The following is a 22,129-nucleotide window of genomic DNA, read 5'->3' as shown; positions in this document are numbered from 1 at the left end:
TCTAGCTATTAGGGAACTGTGCCTGGTAAAGTGGAACAGTTGGCATATGTGTGCCCTTCCTGGCATCCTCATATGCAGTTCAACTTTTGTCTTTACCTTCTCCAGCCAGTGCTACCAGCTGATACTCCCCCCTGTGTGCCAACGTACTAGGGATCAGTTCTCATCTGAGCTTGGTTGCTATGGTTACATGCAATCTGCTGTGTTCTGGGTCTCCAGGAGCTAGAAATGATTTGGGGGGTGGGGTGGGGGGTTGGACTTTGTAGCCTTTAGGTAAGCACCACCGTTCCCTTATATGGAGCTTACTTCCCCTTACGCTGTTTGAAACACTGATTGGGCAAAAAACCCCACTCCTTGTGCAGCGGTTTACGGGCTGCTTTAGTTGGCGAAACAGATCCAGGACTTGGACTACCATCATAGCCTCTGCCTTTTTGTTCACTTGTGCTGATTTGAAGGCAGAACCGGCCACACTTTTTAAGCCTCTTCCACCAGTTATTTTGGGAACAAAGGTTCACATACGAGCCTTCGCTGCCAAGGCTGGGACAGGGGGGTTTTGCTACTGAGCTGTGTGACCTTGTGTCTCAGTTAACGAATCTGAAAATTGAGAATGAGCATGTATGTGAGCCATTCATGCCTCTTCCACCCCCCTCAACCCCCCCTCTAAAACTTGAATTGAGACACAAGTTCTAAATCTGCAAACCTATGCACAAATTTCCTGGGAGTTAATTATAATGATTAGGTTTTTTTAAATAATAATAATAATAATAATAATAATAATAATAATAGCATTTAACATATATTGCCCTGGTAATCCTAGTTGTAGGTGTGGAGCTGGCAGAGAGAAGCTTGCCTTAAGGAGAGGCAAGATCTGAATGGGGGATTTCTTGATTCCCAGTACCATATCATAGCTACCAAGTGCTTCTGTGTAGTAGGGCTGCCCAGTAAATCCCACTTGTAATTGAAGCTAGTGTCTGCAGACCATCCTGTGAAAAAGCAGCATCTTTTTTTTACATGCTTGTCTTTCCTAAGATGTTTTGCAATCCATTTAGTCCCCACCCCAATTTTCTTTTCGAAGCAGCGGCTACCTGGCAGGCTCGTCTCCTTCGGGGCAGTCTTTTATTTGTGCCGTCTTAATTTTATTGCACCCAGCTTAATGTACTTTGACATGGTATGGCTGGAATACAAGTGTTGCCTGTCTGCAGTCAGAAATGAATTGCTTTTTTGCTTGGCCATTTGCCATCTGTTCCGTTCTTTGAAACTGATACCCTTGAGCCGCACTGGAGAATGCACCCCCCCCCCCCCGTGTGTGTGTGTGTGTGTGTGTGTGTATTGGGAAAGGATGGCGATATGTGCTGAGCAGCAGGGTAGTGAGTAGGGGTGGGGTTTCCACCCTTTTATATTTTGCAGCCAGTGACGTAGGCATTGCCTGGAACAATCACGCTGCCTCAAAACAGTATAGTTGAAGATGCTCTGTGTGTGTATGTGTGTGGTGGCTGGTAGTGGGGGACCAGCTTGGTGCATTTTTAAGCAAACACTGATTGCTGCAGCTTAGGCTCCACAGAGATTCCTCTCCTTCTAAACTACCTTGAAGAGAATTTGTGAAGTGTGGTTTATTTCTCCTCTTCTGCCCCCCCGCTTCGTATATATATATATATATATTATATATATTTTATATATATATATATATATATATATATATATAGGCGAGAGAGAGAGAATATTTATTTGCTTTGTGGAAATGATTGGAGTTAATAGTGTCCAGAGCACCAGCAAGGTCCGAGTGAGAGCTACAGGTTCGGTGAAATACCCGCGAGAGGACCCAGTCTGGCGGCAAACTCACCGCTCAAAGTCCATGAAAATTTCCAACTCCACAGAGTTTTCTGCTAAAGAAGCCAAGGTAAATGGATGCAACATTGCATATAAATCTCCACAACATTTCTGGCAGTCTTGAAAAGGGGACGCTGCCCTTGAGCCTTTGGTTGATAGTGCCTTTTATTTCTTACAAAATACCGTGGGGAAGGAATAAGCCGGCAGGTGGGGGTGGAGGGACAAATCCCAGATTGAAGGTAGGTGCTGGATGGATTTGATAGACTTTCAGAGAATGTCTCTTCATGGAGCTGGGTCAGTGCTGCCAACTTGGTAGCCGATCCAATCTAGACGGTGTTTTTCTCTTTGGCCATTTACCTGTGTTACATAGGGTGGTGGTGGAGCTGAAGGGGAAAGATCTACCTTGCAATTTCTAGACAGAAATGCTCTCCATCCTGATTGCATTTCCCTTCTCCCTTAGTGCGTGTCTGTGTGGGTGGCTTGCATGCATGATTCAGGTGATGTTTTTTTTAAATGCATGGCTAAATATTGCAATGAAATATTCCTTATTATATTTCTCTCTGTGTTTGTGTGCATGGCATTTCCCCCCCTTAAATTGTCATCTGTGTACTTGGTTTGTCACCGTAGACAGTACTGTATCCAGCTGGCTCCAGCCACCTGCTTTAGGAGCTGTTTGGAGTGCCTTTAAACTGTCGTATTGCGTTCTGTTCTGCTGATGTTGTTGTTGTTGTTTTAAAAGCAACATTGTGTAGCCTAGTCTGGGCATCTGCATGTGGGCATGATTGAGCACAAATTTAACCATTGCCCTCTCTGTCTCTTTCCTCCTGTTGCAACACATAATGGCAATGCTTTTCCACTAGCATACAAGTCAGGAAGTACGGTAGCCTTTTATAAAGGAGGGTGGTAAAAAAATAAAATTTTAAAACGCACCCCCAGTAAATCTGCAGTATTGGAAGTCAGATGTAAATGCTGCTACTGTTATACCTGTATACGCTTGGTGCTTTTGCACATGTTTCCTTTACCTGTTCTTCTTCCCTCTTGCATCATGTTGCCTTCAGGGTGCTAGGTTCGAAATATCCATCTGCATGAGAACCTCACCAGTATGGGTGGGGAGCGTGGGCGGGCATGCCAAAATCATGTGGACTTAGCAAGGATCTTCAAACTTGCGACCATCCTGTTGTGATTCTTCAAGGCAGACATTTAAGCTTTCTTGCCCCTTTTCAGGGAAGGGGCAGGACCGGAATCCTCAAGGTTGCACACACTTTTATAGAGGTTCGGTTTCATTCAGGTCCCCCCCCCCCAAAGGAATGCCATTGTGGAGAAAAACAATAGAACCTCTCAGTTGGTGTTCGCCTCCTGCGGCGAGATCTAGCTGGTTTGCAGCAAATGAACGATATAATGAAAGCCTAGCATTTTTGCTGATTACCGTTGCCGAACGCATGAAGAGGTGTATACATAAATATAACATTGCTGAGCTGGTGTGCTACTAAGCATGCTATGATCATGATTAGTCACAAAGGGGCTTCCCCAGGGGAAGGGCCACAGCTCAGTGACCGTGCACATGCTTTTAATGCAAAAGGTCTCCAATTAGATCCTTAGCTGGAGAAGGCACCTGTCTGAATGAAGGGCTTTGCTCGGGCAGCATAGACAACACTGAGCTAAGATCTGAGGCTATAAGGCAGCTTTCTCTGTTTCTTTCCCCCAATATACTATCATAAAACAAGTGCCCTACCCCCTTTTCCTGTGAGCCTCTGGTAGCCTGAAATTACTAATTCTCAGTTCTCTACTGGTTGTAATCTAAAGCCAGTTCATACATGCTTATTTGTTTACCATATTACCACATGGTAAGCCATCAGAGTTTACTCAGCCCAAGTCGGCTCAATCATGATACTTTCGAACTGAGGCACTTTGTAGACTTGACTGATAGTCACCACGTGATGGTTCATAGTCACCAAGAGGGTTGGGTAACACGTTAAAGATGAACAGCTCTATTGCAGGAGAACTTTTTGTAGTCTTGAGAAGTAGTCTTCAAACTTTTTGGACCTGTGACTTACCTTTAACCCAGACATGCATTTGGGGCCCCATGTCTTCTCTCTCTCTCTCTCTCTCTCTCTCTCTCTCTCTCTCTCTCTCTCTTGCCATATATTTATAGGGCAGAAGTACTGCTATTGCAACCCACATTGGATCCGGCAGTGATTTCATAGTGGGTCCCAGCCAGCCCACCACTTGAAGACCAATGCCCTAGAACAGGGGTTAGCAATCTTTTTCAGCCATGGACCGGTCCTCCATCCCTCAGACCATGTGGTGGGCTGGACTATATTTTTTGGGGGAGGGAATGAACGAATTCCCATGCCCCATAAATAACCCAGAGATGTATTTTAAATAAAAGCACACATTCTACTCATGTGAAAACACCAGGCAGGCCCCACAAATAGCCCAGAGATGCATTTTAAATAAAAGGACACATTCTTCCCATGTAAAAACACACCCATTCACGGGCTGGATTGAGAAGGCGATTGGGCCACATCCGGCCCCTGTGCCTTAGGTTGCCTATCCCTGTCCTGGAACCTACTTTAGCTGTAATGAGAAACAAGCGTTCAAGGAATCTAGATGTGCTTGTGTGAGCCAGGCCTTCGAAGAGTTTCTTTATGCATCTCAGTCCCCCAGCTGAATTTAGTGAAATGATTTGTGTGTGTGTGTGTGTGTGTGTGTGTGTGTATAGTAATCCTATTTGAGGGCTAGGTCTCTCATTTACGGAATCTCTCACTTTTGTTGTTGTTATTAACTCTGTACAGAATATTATCAAAAATACATACAATAAAAAGGTAAAGCATAAACATTGAATTAGGCACAGCACTAAGTAAAAAAGCGATGGAGGGTCAGCCAGGAAAAGATGCAACAGAATGACCTTCAGCATATTCTTGTGAAAGTCATTTAACCACTGAGTGACTTAGTTTCTCTGCTGCCCCCACCCATGTGGTCCATTTATATCACTCTCCCTATTATTTCAGTGAGTAACTAGAACGTGGACAAACTGAGTGGAGAGAGCGAGCAGGAGTAAATCCCTGAAGCTAATGGTGCAAGGAAATGCCTAATATATTCTGTGAAACCTTGTCTTAGGAGAGAGCCTCCACCAACTCTTCTCCAACCCTCCCAAAAGCTGTAGGCTAAGGGCTGTGAATGAGTGGACTCTTGTTGCAGGCAAATGTTCATAACAAGTAGGAGAGCCCCAGATCTCAGTCACTGGAGCTGGGAATTATCCTAATGCACTCGTTCTCCCATATAAAAGAATAGCGGCTGCCCAGTTTAGTGGGTGATCGAAAAGTGGGAGTACTGTTGTGATGAGGGCGAAGCCTGTCCACTCAAATACTCAGCAGTCCTGCAGAGGCATATGCTGACACATTGCAGTGTCCTTTGTGATGCTCCCTACGTACACAGGACCAGCCCTATCATGCCCCCGGTGAAGCACCATTCTTTGGGTTGCACCCTGAGGGAGCATATAGATGAGGGCAGGAAATGAAAGTCTGAATAGTACAACAAGACTCTTTAAAGTGTTGGCCGTGGTGGGAGTTGGGGTCTGCTTTAGACAAAATATATTGGGCTGGTGAGTGACATGTTACATCTCAGTAATCTAATGAAGTCACACTGAGATGGAAGCAAGCTGCCCAGATGCTGTTTTCTGGAATACAGTGGAAAATGCCCCTCTCAGCCATAGTAGGAAGAAGATGTGAGATTATGAAATCAGAAATGAGATTATCCAGTTTTGTTTCAAACTCTTCCCCTGCTACCCCAGCCCCCCAGAACTAAAGATTTAGCTTTAGCTTTAGCTGCTGCAGCTTCTTCTTCTTCTTCTCCTTCTTCTTCTCCTTCTTCTTTAATTGCTTTCTTCAACACACAAAACAGAAGTTATTTATAGATATCTGTTAGCATTTCTATAGGGCTTTTAGTGCAAAATGCTATGCAAGGTTTAATTCATTCATCATTGCACGGAGCTGGTAAATTGAAATTGCACAATGAGATAGTTTAAGAAGCTGTAAAAAGCCCACAGTTCTGGTTGAGGCCAAATACCTTAAGTTGTCAAATCTCTTGAGTGCTATATCCCTTGGAACACACTGTGTATTGGGGCAGTGGTGGGGAGGGAGAGAGAACTATAAGTGGACAAATGGGATCACTTCCCCTAACAGCACCGCTCCTGTTTACAGAGCCAGCCATCCATTTCTTCCTCTGGGATACTTCAAGCTATTTGGTGCTCAAGCAAGCCAGGTTATCATCTCCTCCCACCCTGCTTTTCTGTTTTTCCTTTTCCAGTTGGCAGACAACATTCCACGGATCTTGGCAACCATGGGCATTTTGAGTCCCCATTGAGCTGTTTGGGACATGGGGGGCGGGGAGGTTGTCCCCATTGGGTTTGGGTTTTTTTAAGGGTCTGTTCTTGGTTTTTTAGTGATTTTGTAGACTGGGGTTCTACTATTCCCAGACATAGTGATGCCTCCTCCTTGTTTCTCGGTGGCTGGTTTGTCTTCGATCTTGTTGGCATGGGGACACTAAGTTCATTATTTGAGGGAGTAATGATGAAATGCAAATCCACAAGTGCACCCCCATTCTCTGCTGCCCTGCCTACAAGGCTGCTGCATTTTGTTCCATAGTTTCTGGCTTCCTAAAATTCTTTGGCACCTCTGGCATAATGATTGTGAGAATGCACAGAATGCATTTTCCTGAGTGAGGCAGTTGATTTTGCTTGTTAAGGATCTAAGGTCTAATCCAATTTGAGGCTTTGCAAAGTGCTGTTTCCCCCCAGGGGAGCAGCTTTTAAAATGTAATGGCAAAGTGTGCCTTTGAAGAGCCTATTTATTTATTTATTTATTTTGGCGGGAAGGGAAACATATCTTATGGAAAATAACAAAACCACCCAATGATGGATCTTTTCTTTTAGGTTTTACACCCTCTTATTCTGGCCAGGAGGATGAAATTGTGGCCAGGCAGGTAAAATTCTGGCCAGTTAGCAGTCTTGCCATGACAATCCAGGATAGATGTAAGGTTCTACTCCAGATTTCATCTTCAAAGCATACAATTTCATTAGTATAGCCGTTGCTATTTTTTATATGACTCGAACATGCCTATTACCACACAGTGACTCAGGGGTGGAGCTAAGAACGGACGCCAGCTGTCCCGACTCCTACTCATCCCATTTCAAAATGCCAAAACATCACCACACACACACACACACACACACACAGAGAGAGAGAGAGAGAGAGAGAGAGAGAGAGAGAGAGAGAGATTGATTTAGGCTTAGTTTAGCTAATCCAAAGCTAACATGGAAAACAAATTTCCTAGTCAGTTGTATGCGTCACTCTCTCTCTCTCTCTCTCTCTCTCTCTCTCTCTGTGTGTGTGTGTGTGTGTGTGTGAGAGAGAGAGAGAGAGAGAGAGAGAGAAGTGTGTTGCACACTAAATCAATCTATTTTCTCCCACATGGAGCAGATTTAGTTCATGCCGAGTTATATGCTAGCTTGAGTTTCATTCTCAGCGTACAGCAGTTAATCACAAGTAGGAACGAAACAAAGCTGGCATTGTTTAAAAGTATTGCAGTTCAGGATTTTGAACTGCAAGAAGCTAATCCCTAGACTGGTACGTCATCAATCAAACATAAACATAAAAGCTTTGCAGGCTAAAGCCCAGCTCTTCTTCTTGCCAGTCAGTCATTGCTTCATAAAGCTCACCAGCTGGTGTTGTTAAGTATAATAATGCTCCTTTCTTCCCTCCCTTTTGCTGCAGCTCTTGGTGCAAGGTCTGCTCTGTTAGTCAATCTTTTAAACTAGCCTGTCCTAGTAACCCTCAGCCATTATGAGATGAGATTTAACAATTCCAGTTTTCAGTCAGCAATGGCGATAGATGGATACTTCTTATTCCATGGATCACTTTTTAAAGGGACTCATCAAAAACAAAGGCGCTCCGGTTGGTGCAAAACTCCACAAGAAATATAATTTGACACCGCGTCCTTTTACATTGCATGCCCAAGATACTTTGCACCTCACCACATTTTTGCAATAACAATACATTAAACAGCTAACAACTGGCTGCCCTTTCATGACACCCAAAATCAGCTGCCTGAAGCAGCCGCCTCACTCTGTCTTCTGATAGAGCCAGACGTGTTTTGACGTTAAATGGGCAATGACAGGTAAAATCTCGGAAACCAGAAAGGCGGCTTGATAAGTTTTTGGGTTGTTTATTGTGGCATCTGGTGCTCCTCATGCATGCACGTTCTGAAGCCACTGTCATCAAATGCTAACCTATATTCCACCCCCCATTTAATCTGGATTTACTCTTTCCAGGGAATAGTTCATAATTTCCTGTTGCTTACCCATTTGTGATATTACCCATAAGCAATATTAAACTCCCCTCTAGAAGCACTCTTACAGTGGTCACAAACCTGGAAATCTTATTTATCCCATGATTATAAACTTTGCACTGAATTCTGCAATAAATTGTGCACAGTATTAACAATTACGGAATTGGTGGGTTATTGCAAAAAAATAAAAATAGATTTACAGTCTTATGAAGATTACTTGTTCAAATTTAGCATAAGGTATCTCAGGGGTTGAGAACCTCTGGCCTGTGGCTCAGTCTTGGCCCAAATCAGCTCATGAGGCCATTTGTTTGAAAATAACTCAGAGAATGTGCAGGCAAAGCAGACTCCTCGCCACACCTTGCAGGCCAACTTGACAGGTGAATGAGACACCTAATGTCATTGTGATATCAAATAATTGATAAGTGGGTGGCCCCGCCCACCTGCTGAAGTTGGTCCACATGGTGAGGGAAGATATCGGTATTGCCCATTGGGCCAAAAAAGAGCCATCTAAGTGGATTTGTAACTGGCTGACTGACCGAACCCAAAGGGTGCTCATCAATGGTTCCTCTTCATCCTGGAGAAGAGTGACTAGTGGGGTGCCACAGGGTTCTGTCTTGGGCCCGGTCTTATTCAACATCTTTATCAACGACTTGGATGATGGACTCAAGGGCATCCTGATCAAATTTGCAGATGACACCAAACTGGGAAGGGTGGCTAACACCCCAGAGGACAGGATCACACTTCAAAACGACCTTGACAGATTAGAGAACTGGGCCAAAACAAACAAGATGAATTTTAATAGGGAGAAATGTAAAGTATTGCACTTGGGCAAAAAAAATGAGAGGCACAAATACAAGATGGGTGACACCTGGCTTGAGAGCAGTACATGTGAAAAGGATCTAGGAGTCTTGGTTGACCACAAACTTGACATGAGCCAACAGTGTGACGCGGCAGCTAAAAAAGCCAATGCAATTCTGGGCTGCATCAATAGGAGTATTGCATCTAGATCAAGGGAAGTAATAGTGCCACTGTATTCTGCTCTGGTCAGACCTCACCTGGAGTACTGTGTCCAGTTCTGGGCACCACAGTTCAAGAAGGACACTGACAAACTGGAACGTGTCCAGAGGAGGGCAACCAAAATGGTCAAAGGCCTGGAAGCTATGCCTTATGAGGAACGGCTAAGGGAGCTGGGCATGTTTAGCCTGGAGAAGAGGAGGTTAAGGGGTGATATGATAGCCATGTTCAAATATATAAAAGGATGTCACATAGAGGAGGGAGAAAGGTTGTTTTCTGCTGCTCCAGAGAAGCGGACACGGAGCAATGGTTCCAAACTACAAGAAAAAAGATTCCACCTAAACATTAGGAAGAATTTCCTGACAGTAAGAGCTGTTCAACAGTGGAATTTGCTGCCAAGGTGTGTGGTGGAGTCTCCTTCTTTGGAGGTCTTTAAGCAGAGGCTTGACAACCATATGTCAGGAGTGCTCTGATGGTGTTTCCTGCTTGGCAGGGGGTTGGACTCGATGGCCCTTGTGGTCTCTTCCAACTCTATGATTCTATGATTCTAATATATATTGAAAGCATGTCAAAGTGCAAGTAGATAAATAGGTACTGCTCCAGCAGGAAGGTAAACGGCGTTTCCATGTGCTGCTCTGGTTCTCCAGAAGCGGCTTAGTCATGCTGGCCACACAACCTGGAAGCTGTACGCCGGCTCCCTCGGCCAATAAAGTGAGATGAGTGCCGCAACCCCAGAGTCGGCCACGACTGGACCTAATGGTCAGGGGTCCCTTTACCTAATATATTAGATTACTGAATTAAGCACTTCTTAGTCACAAAATGACCAAGGAGCCCTAGGAAGTGTTGCTCACCCGCAGTAGACCATGAAAGATTATGAACCATATGTTTGTATGTGCCAGAGGAAAATACTATTGCACTTTAGAAATAATGGAAACCGATCATCACACAAAGGAGTGAACTCCCGAGGTCCTTCTAAATACTGAAGTTTCAGTGTGCAAGTTCTAGTTAACAAGATCCATTGATTTCAGCAGAAGAGTTGTCCATTTCAGCCGAAATCATTGAGACTTCAGAATGCTAAACTTCGGTTGGATTGTGTCCAAAACATATAATACTTTTTCAAATCGAATGCTATGTTCCTGTGCTTCAAATACGATCCAGTTCATCCCATGTACATATGCACAATTTGGGCATCCTTCGTATGGTAATGTGGTTATTACTATTATTATTTTTTAGGGCAGAGTATTTGCAGCCCCAGCCCCTGGTTTTCATCTCTTCCCCCAGCGGCTTTGAAAGGATGTAGTCAGGACAGGTTGTGGTGTAATCACGAGTGGGAAATGCTTTCTTCTTAAAAAATAAATAAATGAGTTGGAGGCTGGTTCTTTTGTGTCCTGAACTTAGACAAGCACTCAGCTAGCAGTTCCCTCTTCCTGCAGCCTGAAGTGATTCAAAGAAAATGCTTTGTAATTTGATTTTACAGATACTATAGACTGCCCGGGAGATGAGGTGGGATGGAGGGGCAGAGAAGGAAGGGAGTGTTAGAATAGTCGCATAGTGATTTTGATGGTGTGGGGGTGTCACACACCCTAGTAGCCTTGGGTATTGGCATGCAGTTGAGCCTCTTTGTAGGACCATGGAAAGCTGCTTGGTCATCACAATACTTGTTTGCTTAACCCAAAACTCTGGACTCAGGTACAGGGTCTTTACCTGTTCCTTCTTAAACTGGAGATGCCCACAAGTGCACCTGCATCCTTCTATATTCAAAGCATACACTCCCCAGTCTTTGATTCGACAGACTTGCCCAAGTCAAAGATGGCTCTGGAATAACACAATTCCCTCGTCGTCATATATTTTAAAAATGTTTAAAAGGACTCAGCAAGGACGGTTGTCTCTAAACAGTATTATGAGCGAACTTGGACTTGCAAGGTTTCCTTATCCTGCTTTTTAATGGAGTCAGCATCACTTTTCTCTTTAAGGGACCCTTTGGCTGACTTAGCAGGCTTAAAAGCCTCCTACGGTACCAGCCACCTAATAAGTAAAGGGTCTCCCACAGAGCAGTTCCTCAGCATTCAGTGGCTTAGGATGGCTGGGCTTTTTGTTTACCCAAATGATTTTCCTCTCCACAAATAAACAGCTGGGATAATTAGTTCAATCTTCATCTTTCCCCGCACACCTGGTTGTGCTTTTCATTTCCCTTGCTGCTTTCACCTCAATGGATACTTACAAGTGCTTGTCTGGTTAGCCTTGTCAGGTGTTTACAGATGCTGCTGTTCAGCATTTTGCTTTCGAGAGTGAGTCCGAATGGAAAGAAGACTGGTGTGACACACAGCCTGAATGTGTGGTAAACACCGGAAGCTGCTGTCGCCCATGATTCTCTGTGGGCATCCTTTTTTATCCCTTGGTTTTTCTCCAGCAAAAACCCTATACATGTTGCACTGGAGATCAGAATGGAAAACTCCTTCAGTTTCAGGACTGTGCATAAATCTGCTGTTTTTCCACTCCCATGTTTCAAATTGCTCCAGGGTTGCCTTCGTCTTAAGATTTGCGTGCCTTGCCACGCTGCAACATGAAGGGGCCTACTTCTGATGACACTATGCAGCGGGCGGTGGGGGATGAAGATAGGAATTGCTGTTTGAATAGGGCAGAAAGACTTTTTAAAGTATGTGAGGGTAGGTGAGTAGGTTGGGTTTGGGATCCATTTCAGACAGTAAAGTATATTATTGGGTGGCATCTAAGAGACCACATTCAGCCATGTCTGAATGTTGGCCTTAATTGGAGTGTAACCAAATAAATACAGTGGTACCTCCCAAGACGAATGCCTCGTAAGACGAAAAACTCGCAAGATGAAAGAGTTTTTCGTTTTTTGAGTTGCTTCGCAAGACGAATTTCCCTATGGGCTTGCTTCGCAAGACGAAAACGTCTTGCAAGTTTGTTTCCTTTTTCTTTTTCAATGCATTCCTATGGGAATCCGTGCTTCGCAAGATGAAAAATTCGCAAGACGAAAAAACTCGCAGAACGAATTAATTTCGTCTTGCGAGGTACCACTGTACCCTCCAGATATTTAGACTACAACTCCCATCAGCCCCAGGCAGTATGGCCAATGATCAGGGAAGATGAGACTAATAGTCCACAATTTCTGGAGGGCAGCATGTTGGCTAACCCTGGCCTTAGCCTCACAGGTGGGCTATATCACGCATTATCTTAGGTGCACACCTCAGAATGCAAAAGGTGAATGTAACTGAATATACCATAACTATTAAGCAGGTACTCAGTGACAAATCTGGGTTTGCCTCTGTGTAATGGATCGGTGCCGGACTTAATCTTTGGAGACCTCGGTTCAAATTGCTGCTTAGCCCTCAAATCACTGTTATGGCAGAACTGAATCTGAGCCAGTGCTCACACAGATCCGTCTCTAGAGATTGCTTTCAGTGCTGGAATTTTAGCTGGAGCTGATCAGTAATAAAAGAGAGAGCCTCTGACCACGTGGAAAAGGCTTCTTCCAACAAAGTTTCATGATCCAACCGATGTTTCATCACAGATATCGACAGAGAGTTGCTGATTCATTTGTAGCTGTTTTGGAGTAGGCATATTTTTCATAGAGTGGCTTGGACTTCAATGAGAACATTTTTTTGAGCAATTAATGAATAAATGTTCACCTATGTAATATTTTTACCTGTAATCTTCCTGGAACAGGAGCTCGAAAGCAGATCAGCAGCCAGCTCTCTCCCTCCAAACAGCAACAGCATTTCCCCAGGTCTTGAGAACTCCACCTACTCATTTGTCAGCAGGAACTGCTTCCTATGGTTTCAACTAGCAATTTCAGCCATTTAAGATTCAAATTAAAATAATTAATTTTCTTGTCTGATTGCAGTTAGGTTTTTCTTCAGGGTTTCAACCCTCAGTCTCCAACCTGCTTCCCTTTTCAAAATACATGCATTCGTTTTCAAAGGGTTAGGTTCTGGGGTGGTGAGGGTGTTCTTCAAAAATATTTCCAGTAGCCCCAAATCTTTCTAAGGGCTCAGAAGCCTTAAGTCAATGATACCACATGTTTTTTGCAAACTGTGGATCATCCTTAAGCCTAGCACTTACATTAAGGAAGTAGTTTTGTGTTAATGTTTCAGGGCTGTGGGTGGGCACCCTACATCTGCTGGGCAAGAGGGAGGGTCCGATCCACGAAATTCCAGTCTGTCTCAGTTCTGCATGAAAACAAGACTAAAATCTTTCCTTCCTGGTTCTGCATGGGCTTTTATGGGGAAACAGGCTGTGCAGAACCCAAAAGGCAAAAAAACCATGGCTTGTTTTTTTTAAAAAAAAAACTATTCAATGAGGTGGTCCAAGGACTGCTGCACTGCCTCTGTATAAAAATATCTGTATAAAATACATATCTTTTAAAAAAGTTTAAACAGGTAATCTAGCCACCCACAGCCTGGAGCAGCCAGCATGCAGAGTTCCTTGCTGCTGCCTGCTTTGAATGCAATGCAACAAGTCCACCTGGGAGTGATGGGTTTTAATGACCTGTTGTTCTCGGGTGGAATGGCTGCCCCTAATAATGCAGCCATGGGTTGTTGTTTTTTGTTCCTACAAAGTTCCTCCTAAGAGCAATGCAATGTTATCAAGTCCTGCTGCTCTCATACGGGTTTGCAGTGCGCAGTGACGAGGAGCCCCATGCACTAGCTAAACGCTCCAGGCTGTGAGTGTTTGGTTTACCTGTCATGACAAGAAATATGTTTTATAGGAACAGAGGCACTGCTGTAGCACTCAGACTGCCTCGTGACCTGGTCCAGGTCATGATCCTTCCGGATTGAATCAGGCGAGTCTGCTTCAGAATCTGAGTTTGGTAGATTTAGAGCCAATTTAAGCATGGTGTTCTCCTACAAGGGCTTCTCAGCAGCCACAGCCATGTAAAGGTAAAAGGACCCCTGACTGTTAGGTCCAGTCGTGGATGACTCTGGGGTTGCGGCGCTCATCTCGCTTTACTGGCCGAGGGAGCCGCCGTACAGCCTCCAGGTCACGTGGCCAGCATGACTAAGCTGCTTCTGGCGAACCAGAGCAGCTCACGGAAGTGCCGTTTACCTTCCCACCGGAGCGGTACCTATTTATCTACTTGCACTTTGTCGTGCTTTTGAACTGCTAGGTGGGCCGGAGCAGGGACTGAGCAACAGGAGCTCATCCCATCACAGGGATTCGAACCGCCGACCTTCTGATCGGCAAGCCCTAGGCTCTGTGGTTTAGACCACAGCGCCACTGTTATGTAAATATGAAGGATGCACCTATCAAGTTGTGACCTGCAGGCTTTCCTCATGCTAGAGATAAGTCAAAGGCTAGACTGATGGAAGGCTCTCATTACTGGGTACCACATTAACATTTGAGTAGTAGGAGCATGACTTAAATAAGGGTAGCTGCTTTATCCCCCATATAGGACTACAGTAAATGCAGTACCTTCTTGATGCTTGTTTTTATCCAGCTTGAAGCATTCTGTTTAAAACCAGAAATCCTTATTATACTATATTGAAGCTGATGTTAACAGACCTCCTTAGTGTACTCTCCACTTCTATAGCAGGGTCTAAATATTTCTGTGGCTATAGTTTGCCAAAGTGTAAATTTCATCCAGTTATTAATTTGCCTAATTCATTAATTTAAGTACAGTGTGCACAACCCTTTTCATGTGATTTGAATCTCAGGATGCCCATAATAGGGATGCAGTTTTAATAGGCTTAATTGGGATATTAATCAATTGCAGCTTTAGGTGATTGATCTGTGAGGCCGCAGATTTAATCGATGGAGCTGTGTGATACTTCATTTTGAGGCTGTTGCAGTTCTGGCGCTGAAACCTCCCAATTTTGCACCAGTGCCCTCTTGTATGCCATGCAGAATAAATAATTAAAAGTCTCTTTGGGCTCAAAGTGCCCACCCTCAGAGGTGTCTGCATGGTTGGAGTGCTTAAGTGTGCCTTCATGATTTGCTGCTCTGAGGTTGGCTTTTATTTATCACCATCTGTGTTTCTGCATCATGTGTGATGGGTTCACTCAGTTGCTTCCAGGTCAAAGACAGAACAAAGTTACCTGTGCCTCAAGGGAGGCTGTGTCATATGTCTTTGTCTTGAGTTGATAGCCACTCCCGGTTTAATAAAGTAAAAAAAAGGCCTCAATATCAAGAACTGGGTTTCTGTTTCTATGTTTGTTTTTCTTCCAGTCTGTAAACTGTTTTTCTTGCATCTTTCCCTGTCAGCTACATCATCTGCTGCTATTTGTGAAGACTGAATAGCCATTTCATTGCTGTATCCGGTTCTGTTTAGGGCAAGTGAAGATTAATGGTTGTGCTCGTTAAATGGTTTAAAAGTATTCATTTTATTAGAGTGATTTAATTAAAAGTCATAATGTGAAATCGTTTATTATTTAAAATCATAGCAGTAAGATATGAGAGAGGACAATAAATTGAGGCTAACAGCTAACAAATTATGTGTTCTTTAGTTGCTGATAATAACCCATGCAAAGTCCTACTTATTTGAATGAAAGATAATTATGTGGAGTTGGTAATGAGTAGTGAAGTTGCTAAAGTTTGCAATTTGTTGATTCATAATACTAACATTGGCAACTTACTGGGGAACCTGCGGCTCTCTAGAAGTTGCAGACCACATCTCCCATCATCCCTGACCATAACCACGTTGTTTGGGGCTGATGGGAGTTGCAGTCAAACAGCATCTGGAGAGCTACAGGTTTCCTCACCCTTCTTAGAATACTTGTTCTGTCCTGAGATGAGCGTTATGATCCAAGAGATCTTCACAGATTGTATCTCAGATTGTAGTCCAGATTGTTGAGAAACTCATCCCTCATGCTCGCTCACCTGTTTATCTGGTACCTTGAACTGTCCTGAGTTCTATGGATGAAGGGTGCTATGCAGAGTTAAAAAATAATTATAATTGTAACCCTGCTACAGCAGCTTTTCAGGCACCAGGTATCCTGGAAAATGTCACTGCTTCCAGCAATCTGATAAGTGGGAATCAAGCTGTGGAATTGGGGCTCCAAGGGCAGTTGATATTATTGAGATCAGGAATATGGCTTGGAATAAATCTTTCTTTCTTTCTTTCTTTCTTTCTTTCTTTCTTTCTTTCTTTCTGTGTGGGGAGCTTGGTTTTCAAGCCCAATTCTGAATTGAATCAGGTTGTGAGGTGCTTATTCCATCATTAGGAGTGAAAGATAGTGGTATGTGTCATTTGAGATCCCGTAGTTGGAATTAATGAGATAATTGAACATGTGCTTCTCTCTGCCATTGAATCTAAATGAGCAGAGGATCTGTTTCACTATAACGTTTTGTAAATGGCCAAGTGCTTCTGTTGCTAACTAAAAAAGTCCAACCCTTGTAGACCGTGTGGCAACCATATGTAAGCTGCTCTGAGTTCTTTGGAAGAACTTTGGAACGTGGGGCTTTAGTATCCATACGTTAAACTAGGTTCAATTAAAGAGGCTGCTTCTATCACAAACAGGCATATGGCCAGGACATCCAAGGGCAGACAGAGCTCAGGGTCGTATAGACAGTCACAGGCCTTTTGTGTTTGTTTTTTTGGATGGCAGCAACATCCTACTGGATGGCACCTGTAGTAAACAGATGGTAGCTGTAATAAATACATTTTGCTGGCATATTAAGACCGCATGGTTTGATCTGCATGTTTATTCCCTTGAACAGGAGACTTGTAATAGAGAGGGTGTTCTGAAAGGCCATTCAATCTTTGTGTGATTTATATTGCCTCGGAGTTAAGGAAACTGGCTGATTCTGTGGCAGCAAGTTTGTGTATCTCTAGCAAGAGGGAGTTGTTGCTGTCAGAATATGTTCTTTAAAAACATGTGAAATTGTTTAGAGCCTCAGGTTGGTATCCACGGTCTTTCAGAGTCAGATTAAATACAGCTCTTTTGTGTGCATTCTGTTTTATGAAACCAGTATTGTCCCGAGCAACAGCTACAGGCGTTTGAAATGGGCTGCTTGCTTTTTACATCATAGGGATGGCTAGCTTGATATGCTAAAAAGCATTATATTTGTATATGTCTGAGAGAATTTGACATCAGTCCATCAGTAGGTGCCAACAGAGGTGCGCTGGTGCTAACATGATCTTGTACTACTGAAAAACAAGCATGGAAAGAGAAAAAGTAGTGTCCTTTCTAGAGACAGTGGTGTAACCCAGCACAACAAGGCCAACATGGGGTAGCCCAGACGTTGTTGGACTACAACTCCCATCATCCCTGACCATTGGGTCATGCTGGCAGAGCAACATTTGGAGGGCACCATATTGGCTACCCCTACAGAATAGGGTGAGCTCCCGTTGCTCCGTCCTTGCTCCTGCCAACCTAGCAGTTCGAAAGCACAGCAGGAAGGTAAATGCCGTTTCCGTGCGTTGCTCTAGTTCGCCAGAAGCAGCTTAGTCATGCTGGCCACATGACCCAGAAGCTGTCTGCAGACAAATGCCAGCTCCCTCGGCCTATAGAGCGAGATGAGCGCCGCAACCCCAGAGTCATCCTCGACTGGACCTAATGGTCAGGGGTACCTTTACCTTTACAGAATAGGAACCTTCTGGAGATTCTCCCATCAGGGCCAGCCATAAATTTTGACTAGGCGGGTGTGTTTTCTAGACCAGAGTCCAAGAGTTAAGTTGCTGGAAGTGGAGCTGGAGACTTGACCTTAGATTGGGGGGGGGCATCCTGGGGTCTGTAGGCAGCAAATATTGCTTTGAGAAGGCAAAGGCAGACTGCCAGGCCCCTAGTATTTATACTAAGGCTTCATGCTGATTGCTGATTGCAGCGGCCATTGTTGCACACTCTTTCCCCCTACTTTGTCAGAATTCTGTGACAGCATATGCCATCCATGGTGGCTCGCTAGACTAAATCCCAGAATCAAGTCAAGAGGTTCCTTGAAGTCTCCGACACCCACACCCTCCCTGAGTGGACTCAAAGTTTCCTCAAGCCAAGAGTAGTTGAATTCTGTTCCTCACCTATCCCCTGCTGTAGTGGGAAGGGGTGGATGGTGAAGACGACAAGGAAATTGGTTCATGATCTATTCATTTTCTTTCAGGAAATGTCACTAATGTATTGCATGATTTAAAAATGGAGGGTTCTTGTCTGTAAAAGTTTCAGAACACCACAGGGAGGCTGCAGTTGACTCTAGGAAGGTTCAGATGTCCCCCATCACTACCACCAGTATGTTGAAAGTACATGTCAGGAGGGTATTGGGTTATGCCAGCTTTGGTCCAGAGAACTGGTAGGTGTGGAAGAATGAATGCACGATTGGAGGATGGGTTGATTGCTGCGTACTGTCGTCATGATTGTGGGGTTAGCTGGCGCAACCCTCTGGCCCTGCCTTGCATCCTTTGAATGCATGAAGGAAGTCATATGACATACATACATTCGCCATCCTGGTGGGAATACCTGAATAGGATATTATAGAAATGCTGAATAAGACATTATAAAAACAAACAACCTCAGGGGATGTTTCTGGCAGCCAGGAAATAGAAACAGACTGAAGAAAATAACGATTGACGTTAGGGAGCAGAAGGATGCAATCCAGGGGGAAAACAAATCAGTGCAACAACACGAATGCACAATCCTTCATTCGTATGGGGAAAGCTATAGTTCGGTAAAGCTGTCTGCTTTACACACACGAGGTCCCAAGCCCAATTCTTGGCACCTGCAGGGATGGCTGAGATCGACTCCAGTTTGTTGTTTTGGCTATGCTGAGCTATATAAAATGGAACAGTGTGTTATGGTTCTTTTGCAAAGAGAAGGTGTAAGGAATCTTCCCTCCATGCCCTATCCCTATCAGGTAAACTAAATGTCTTTTGGCTTATAGGTTGGACCCCCAGTTTGTAATTAAAATTGTGCTTTCTAGAACCTTCTGTGTTTTCTAGAACATTCTGTAACTCCGGTTTCAGGCATGCAAGAACTTTTAGAGGGATTAAAATCATGCTTGAAATCAGGTCTGGGACTGGACTCTGCTTTCATCTGGAAGGAAGATTGCCTGGGAGGGTGGACACCAGGTCTAAAATCCTTGAAAGAAAGGAGAGGCATGCTGAGTGCAATAAGTAGTGTCAAAGAAATAGCAAAAATTTAGCATTTTTGCCAAATCAGGCAGCACTTGTTGCTAAGAACCCAGCATTCATACACATACACACACACACACACACACACACATATATATATATACATATACACGCACATATATATACATACATACATATTCACATACATAGTGAATAGCCTCCTGAATGACGTTACGTATCCAAAACTCCAATAGATATCTTATAGAGGTGTTTACTTCAATACAGAATCCATGTCTAGGTGATACAGTCTACATGTTTCGGAGATTTCTGCCATACTTTTTATGCTTCCATTCCTCTAGGTTGGGGAACATTTGTCCCCTTGCTAAATTTCATCTTGCACCTAGGCATTTTCAGAAAACTTAATGTATTCCCCCGGTGTGGAACTACTATGAAACTAATCAAGCTTAAGTTTCAAGGCTCCTAATCCTAGAGGGGCCCCAAAAGAAACTATAATACATACCCAGTGCTTTAAAAAGTGCATCTTGCATGTCTTAGAACATTCCCTTATTACACTCTCTCTCTCTCTTTCTCTCTCTCTCTCTCTCTCTCTCTCTCTCTCTCTCTCTCTCTCACACACACACACACACACAACAACTCAAAAACTATAAAGCATACAAAATTTTTATTCACTCCAGTAACTTTGACATGTGATATAATCCAGTACAGCAATTTTAATCAAAATCTGAATAGGAAAAAAAAGTTTCCTCACATCTACTCTAGAAAATGAGGGAAAGGTCTGGCAGAAAGGGACTGCCAACTTTCTTTCCTGGCTAGGTTCCTAGACCTATGACAGCTGCTTGACACACAGAATTTTTGGCAATGGAAGCTTTTCCTGGCAAAGGGATAAAGGCATAGAAAACTTCATCCACTGAACCTTGTCAGGAAGCTGTTAAAGGCAAGGAAGCATGGCCAACTTTAAAAATAAAAATGATCCTACTGGTAAGAAATAGTTGAACTTTCTCTGTAGCTTAGACTCATCCAGGTTAAAAAAAAATCCACATGGACTGAAGTGGTGAAAGAATGATTTATTAAAGACAACTTTAATAGTACTATATTGCACTTGTATGTTTTTTTGATTTTATGTTTGATAAACTATATAATAATATATGATTCCTGTTTCATATGGTATTTTTCTTTTTTGGGTACTGGGAGTCCAAAACCTTAGCATTGACATGTTTTTAGGTAGCCTTAGCTGGTTGCTTTCTATTGTGTGTCAAGAGATGACAGTCTGTTTTTGTGATGTGCAAGTTGAACATTATTAGTTTAACGAGGGACTAGTGTATTATCTGTGGCATCCTGGCAGGCCTCTGGGACTTCCCATAGTGTGGCTACTTCCCCCCAAACCAGAGTTGTGAAGGTGTGATTGATGCCCGGCAGCTGGGAATCATTCTCATCAAGGACATCCCGCCCTCTGCAATAAACTATTGCTTGCTCATGCCAACTCATACTCAGAGACTGGGCTAACAATTGATCTGGGCTGAATTGCCATTAAGAATAAGACAGAAACTAATACGTTCGGCACTGGAAGATTACCAAGTGAGAGAAATGCATCTCTAAAGCAGCCACTGGAAACGGGGAAAGCAATAACTGATTTTTAGCAGTCATTTAGGCTTGTTTTTGTTTCTTCCAAATGGTTTCATTTACCCCACTTGTTAATCTCAATAAATTACAGTGGTACCTCGGGTTACAAACACTTAGGGTTACAGACTCCGCTAACCCGAAAGTAGTACCTCAGGTTAAGAACTTTACCTCAGGATGAGAACAGAAATCACGTGTCGGCGTCACGCCCCATTAGCTAAAGTGGTACCTCAGGTTAAGAACGGACCTCCGGAATGAATTAAGTTTGTAACCCGAGGTACAACTGTATTAGATATGTTGCTTGTTTAAGGGGTGAAGAACTGAGGTAGAGTGATCGTCTTTGGAATGTCCCTCTCTAAATGGACACAGATTTCTTATTTGGATTTCTGTTATGGTTCTTCCTATACACTATGAAGTGTTCTAAGTTTGAGATGGGCAATTGCTGTGGTCCTTCAAAGAGGTCAGGCTAGCAGAGTCTTTGGGCACCTCCAGGGTGCCTGCCTTTTGTGTAGATCTGCCTCGCATTTGGGTAGATGTCCGTAGGTAGCCTTTGCACAATAAATTAAGGTTACCAGATTTTTTCCCCAGTGAATCTGGGGACACTTTTCAGCTTCCTACTAAATAGATGGATTTTGTCAGGGGACTGATTTGTAAATCTGGGGACTGTCCCCAGGAAACGGGGACGTCTGGTAACCTTACAATAAATGCACCTTTATCACTCACCACAGAGCAAGTGAGTATATTGCCATAAATAGCAACAACTGAACAGCACTCTTGTGCAACGAAATCCACTTCCAGAAAAGAAAACTGGATTTTCTGAGGCATAAAAAGAGATAGCAAAACATGGCAAAAAGTACCACAACCACTTGATGGCAACATTGTGGACTCAGCTATACAGCTACAAATAAAACGTTTTAAGTGTGTTGTAAAGTTCCTCATGAGAAGAGAAGACTCCCTGGAAAAGACCCTGATGTTGGGAAAGATTGAGGGCACAAGGAGAAGGGGACGACAGAGGATGTGATGGTTGGACAGTGTTCTCGAAGCTACCAGCATGAGTTTGACCAAACTGCGGGAGGCAGTGGAAGACAGGAGCGCCTGGCGTGCTCTGGTCCATGGGGTCACGAAGAGTTGGACATGACTAAACAACAACAGAAGTTCAGTATAGAAATGTGACACTAGATAGTGACAGTGAGCTATGGAAATTTCAATGTATTTTTCAAAACTTTTTTTTTATTTAAAAAAAGCATTTTCACAGCGTTTTCTATATGTGCATATATTCCACCT

At 43.6% G+C, this 22,129-nt stretch overlaps 1 protein-coding gene across 7 annotated transcripts in view; it reads left to right on the top strand.

Annotated features, from left to right (window-relative positions):
• The window catches only part of PSD3 (pleckstrin and Sec7 domain containing 3), a 157,201-nt gene that overhangs the window by 100,483 nt on the left and 34,589 nt on the right, over positions 1 to 22,129 (top strand). The window contains exon 10 of one of the 7 annotated variants that reach the window (XM_083718578.1): positions 12,877 to 13,045. The exons of 5 other annotated variants lie outside the window; for them this stretch is intronic. In XM_083718578.1, the coding sequence (XP_083574704.1) occupies positions 12,877 to 13,014 (138 nt within the window). In that variant the 3' untranslated portion in view covers positions 13,015 to 13,045. Of the gene's footprint in view, positions 1 to 1,690; positions 1,895 to 12,876; positions 13,046 to 22,129 lie in introns of those variants that run through there. One more of the 7 variants, XM_083718582.1, reaches the window with a different exon arrangement.

The sequence above is a fragment of the Podarcis gaigeae genome (genome assembly GCF_964106915.1).
Source record: "Podarcis gaigeae genome assembly, chromosome: 17".
Lineage (NCBI taxonomy): Eukaryota > Metazoa > Chordata > Lepidosauria > Squamata > Lacertidae > Podarcis > Podarcis gaigeae.
The sequence above is the reverse complement of the archived record's forward strand: the minus strand, read 5'-3'. Positions and strand labels throughout refer to the sequence as shown.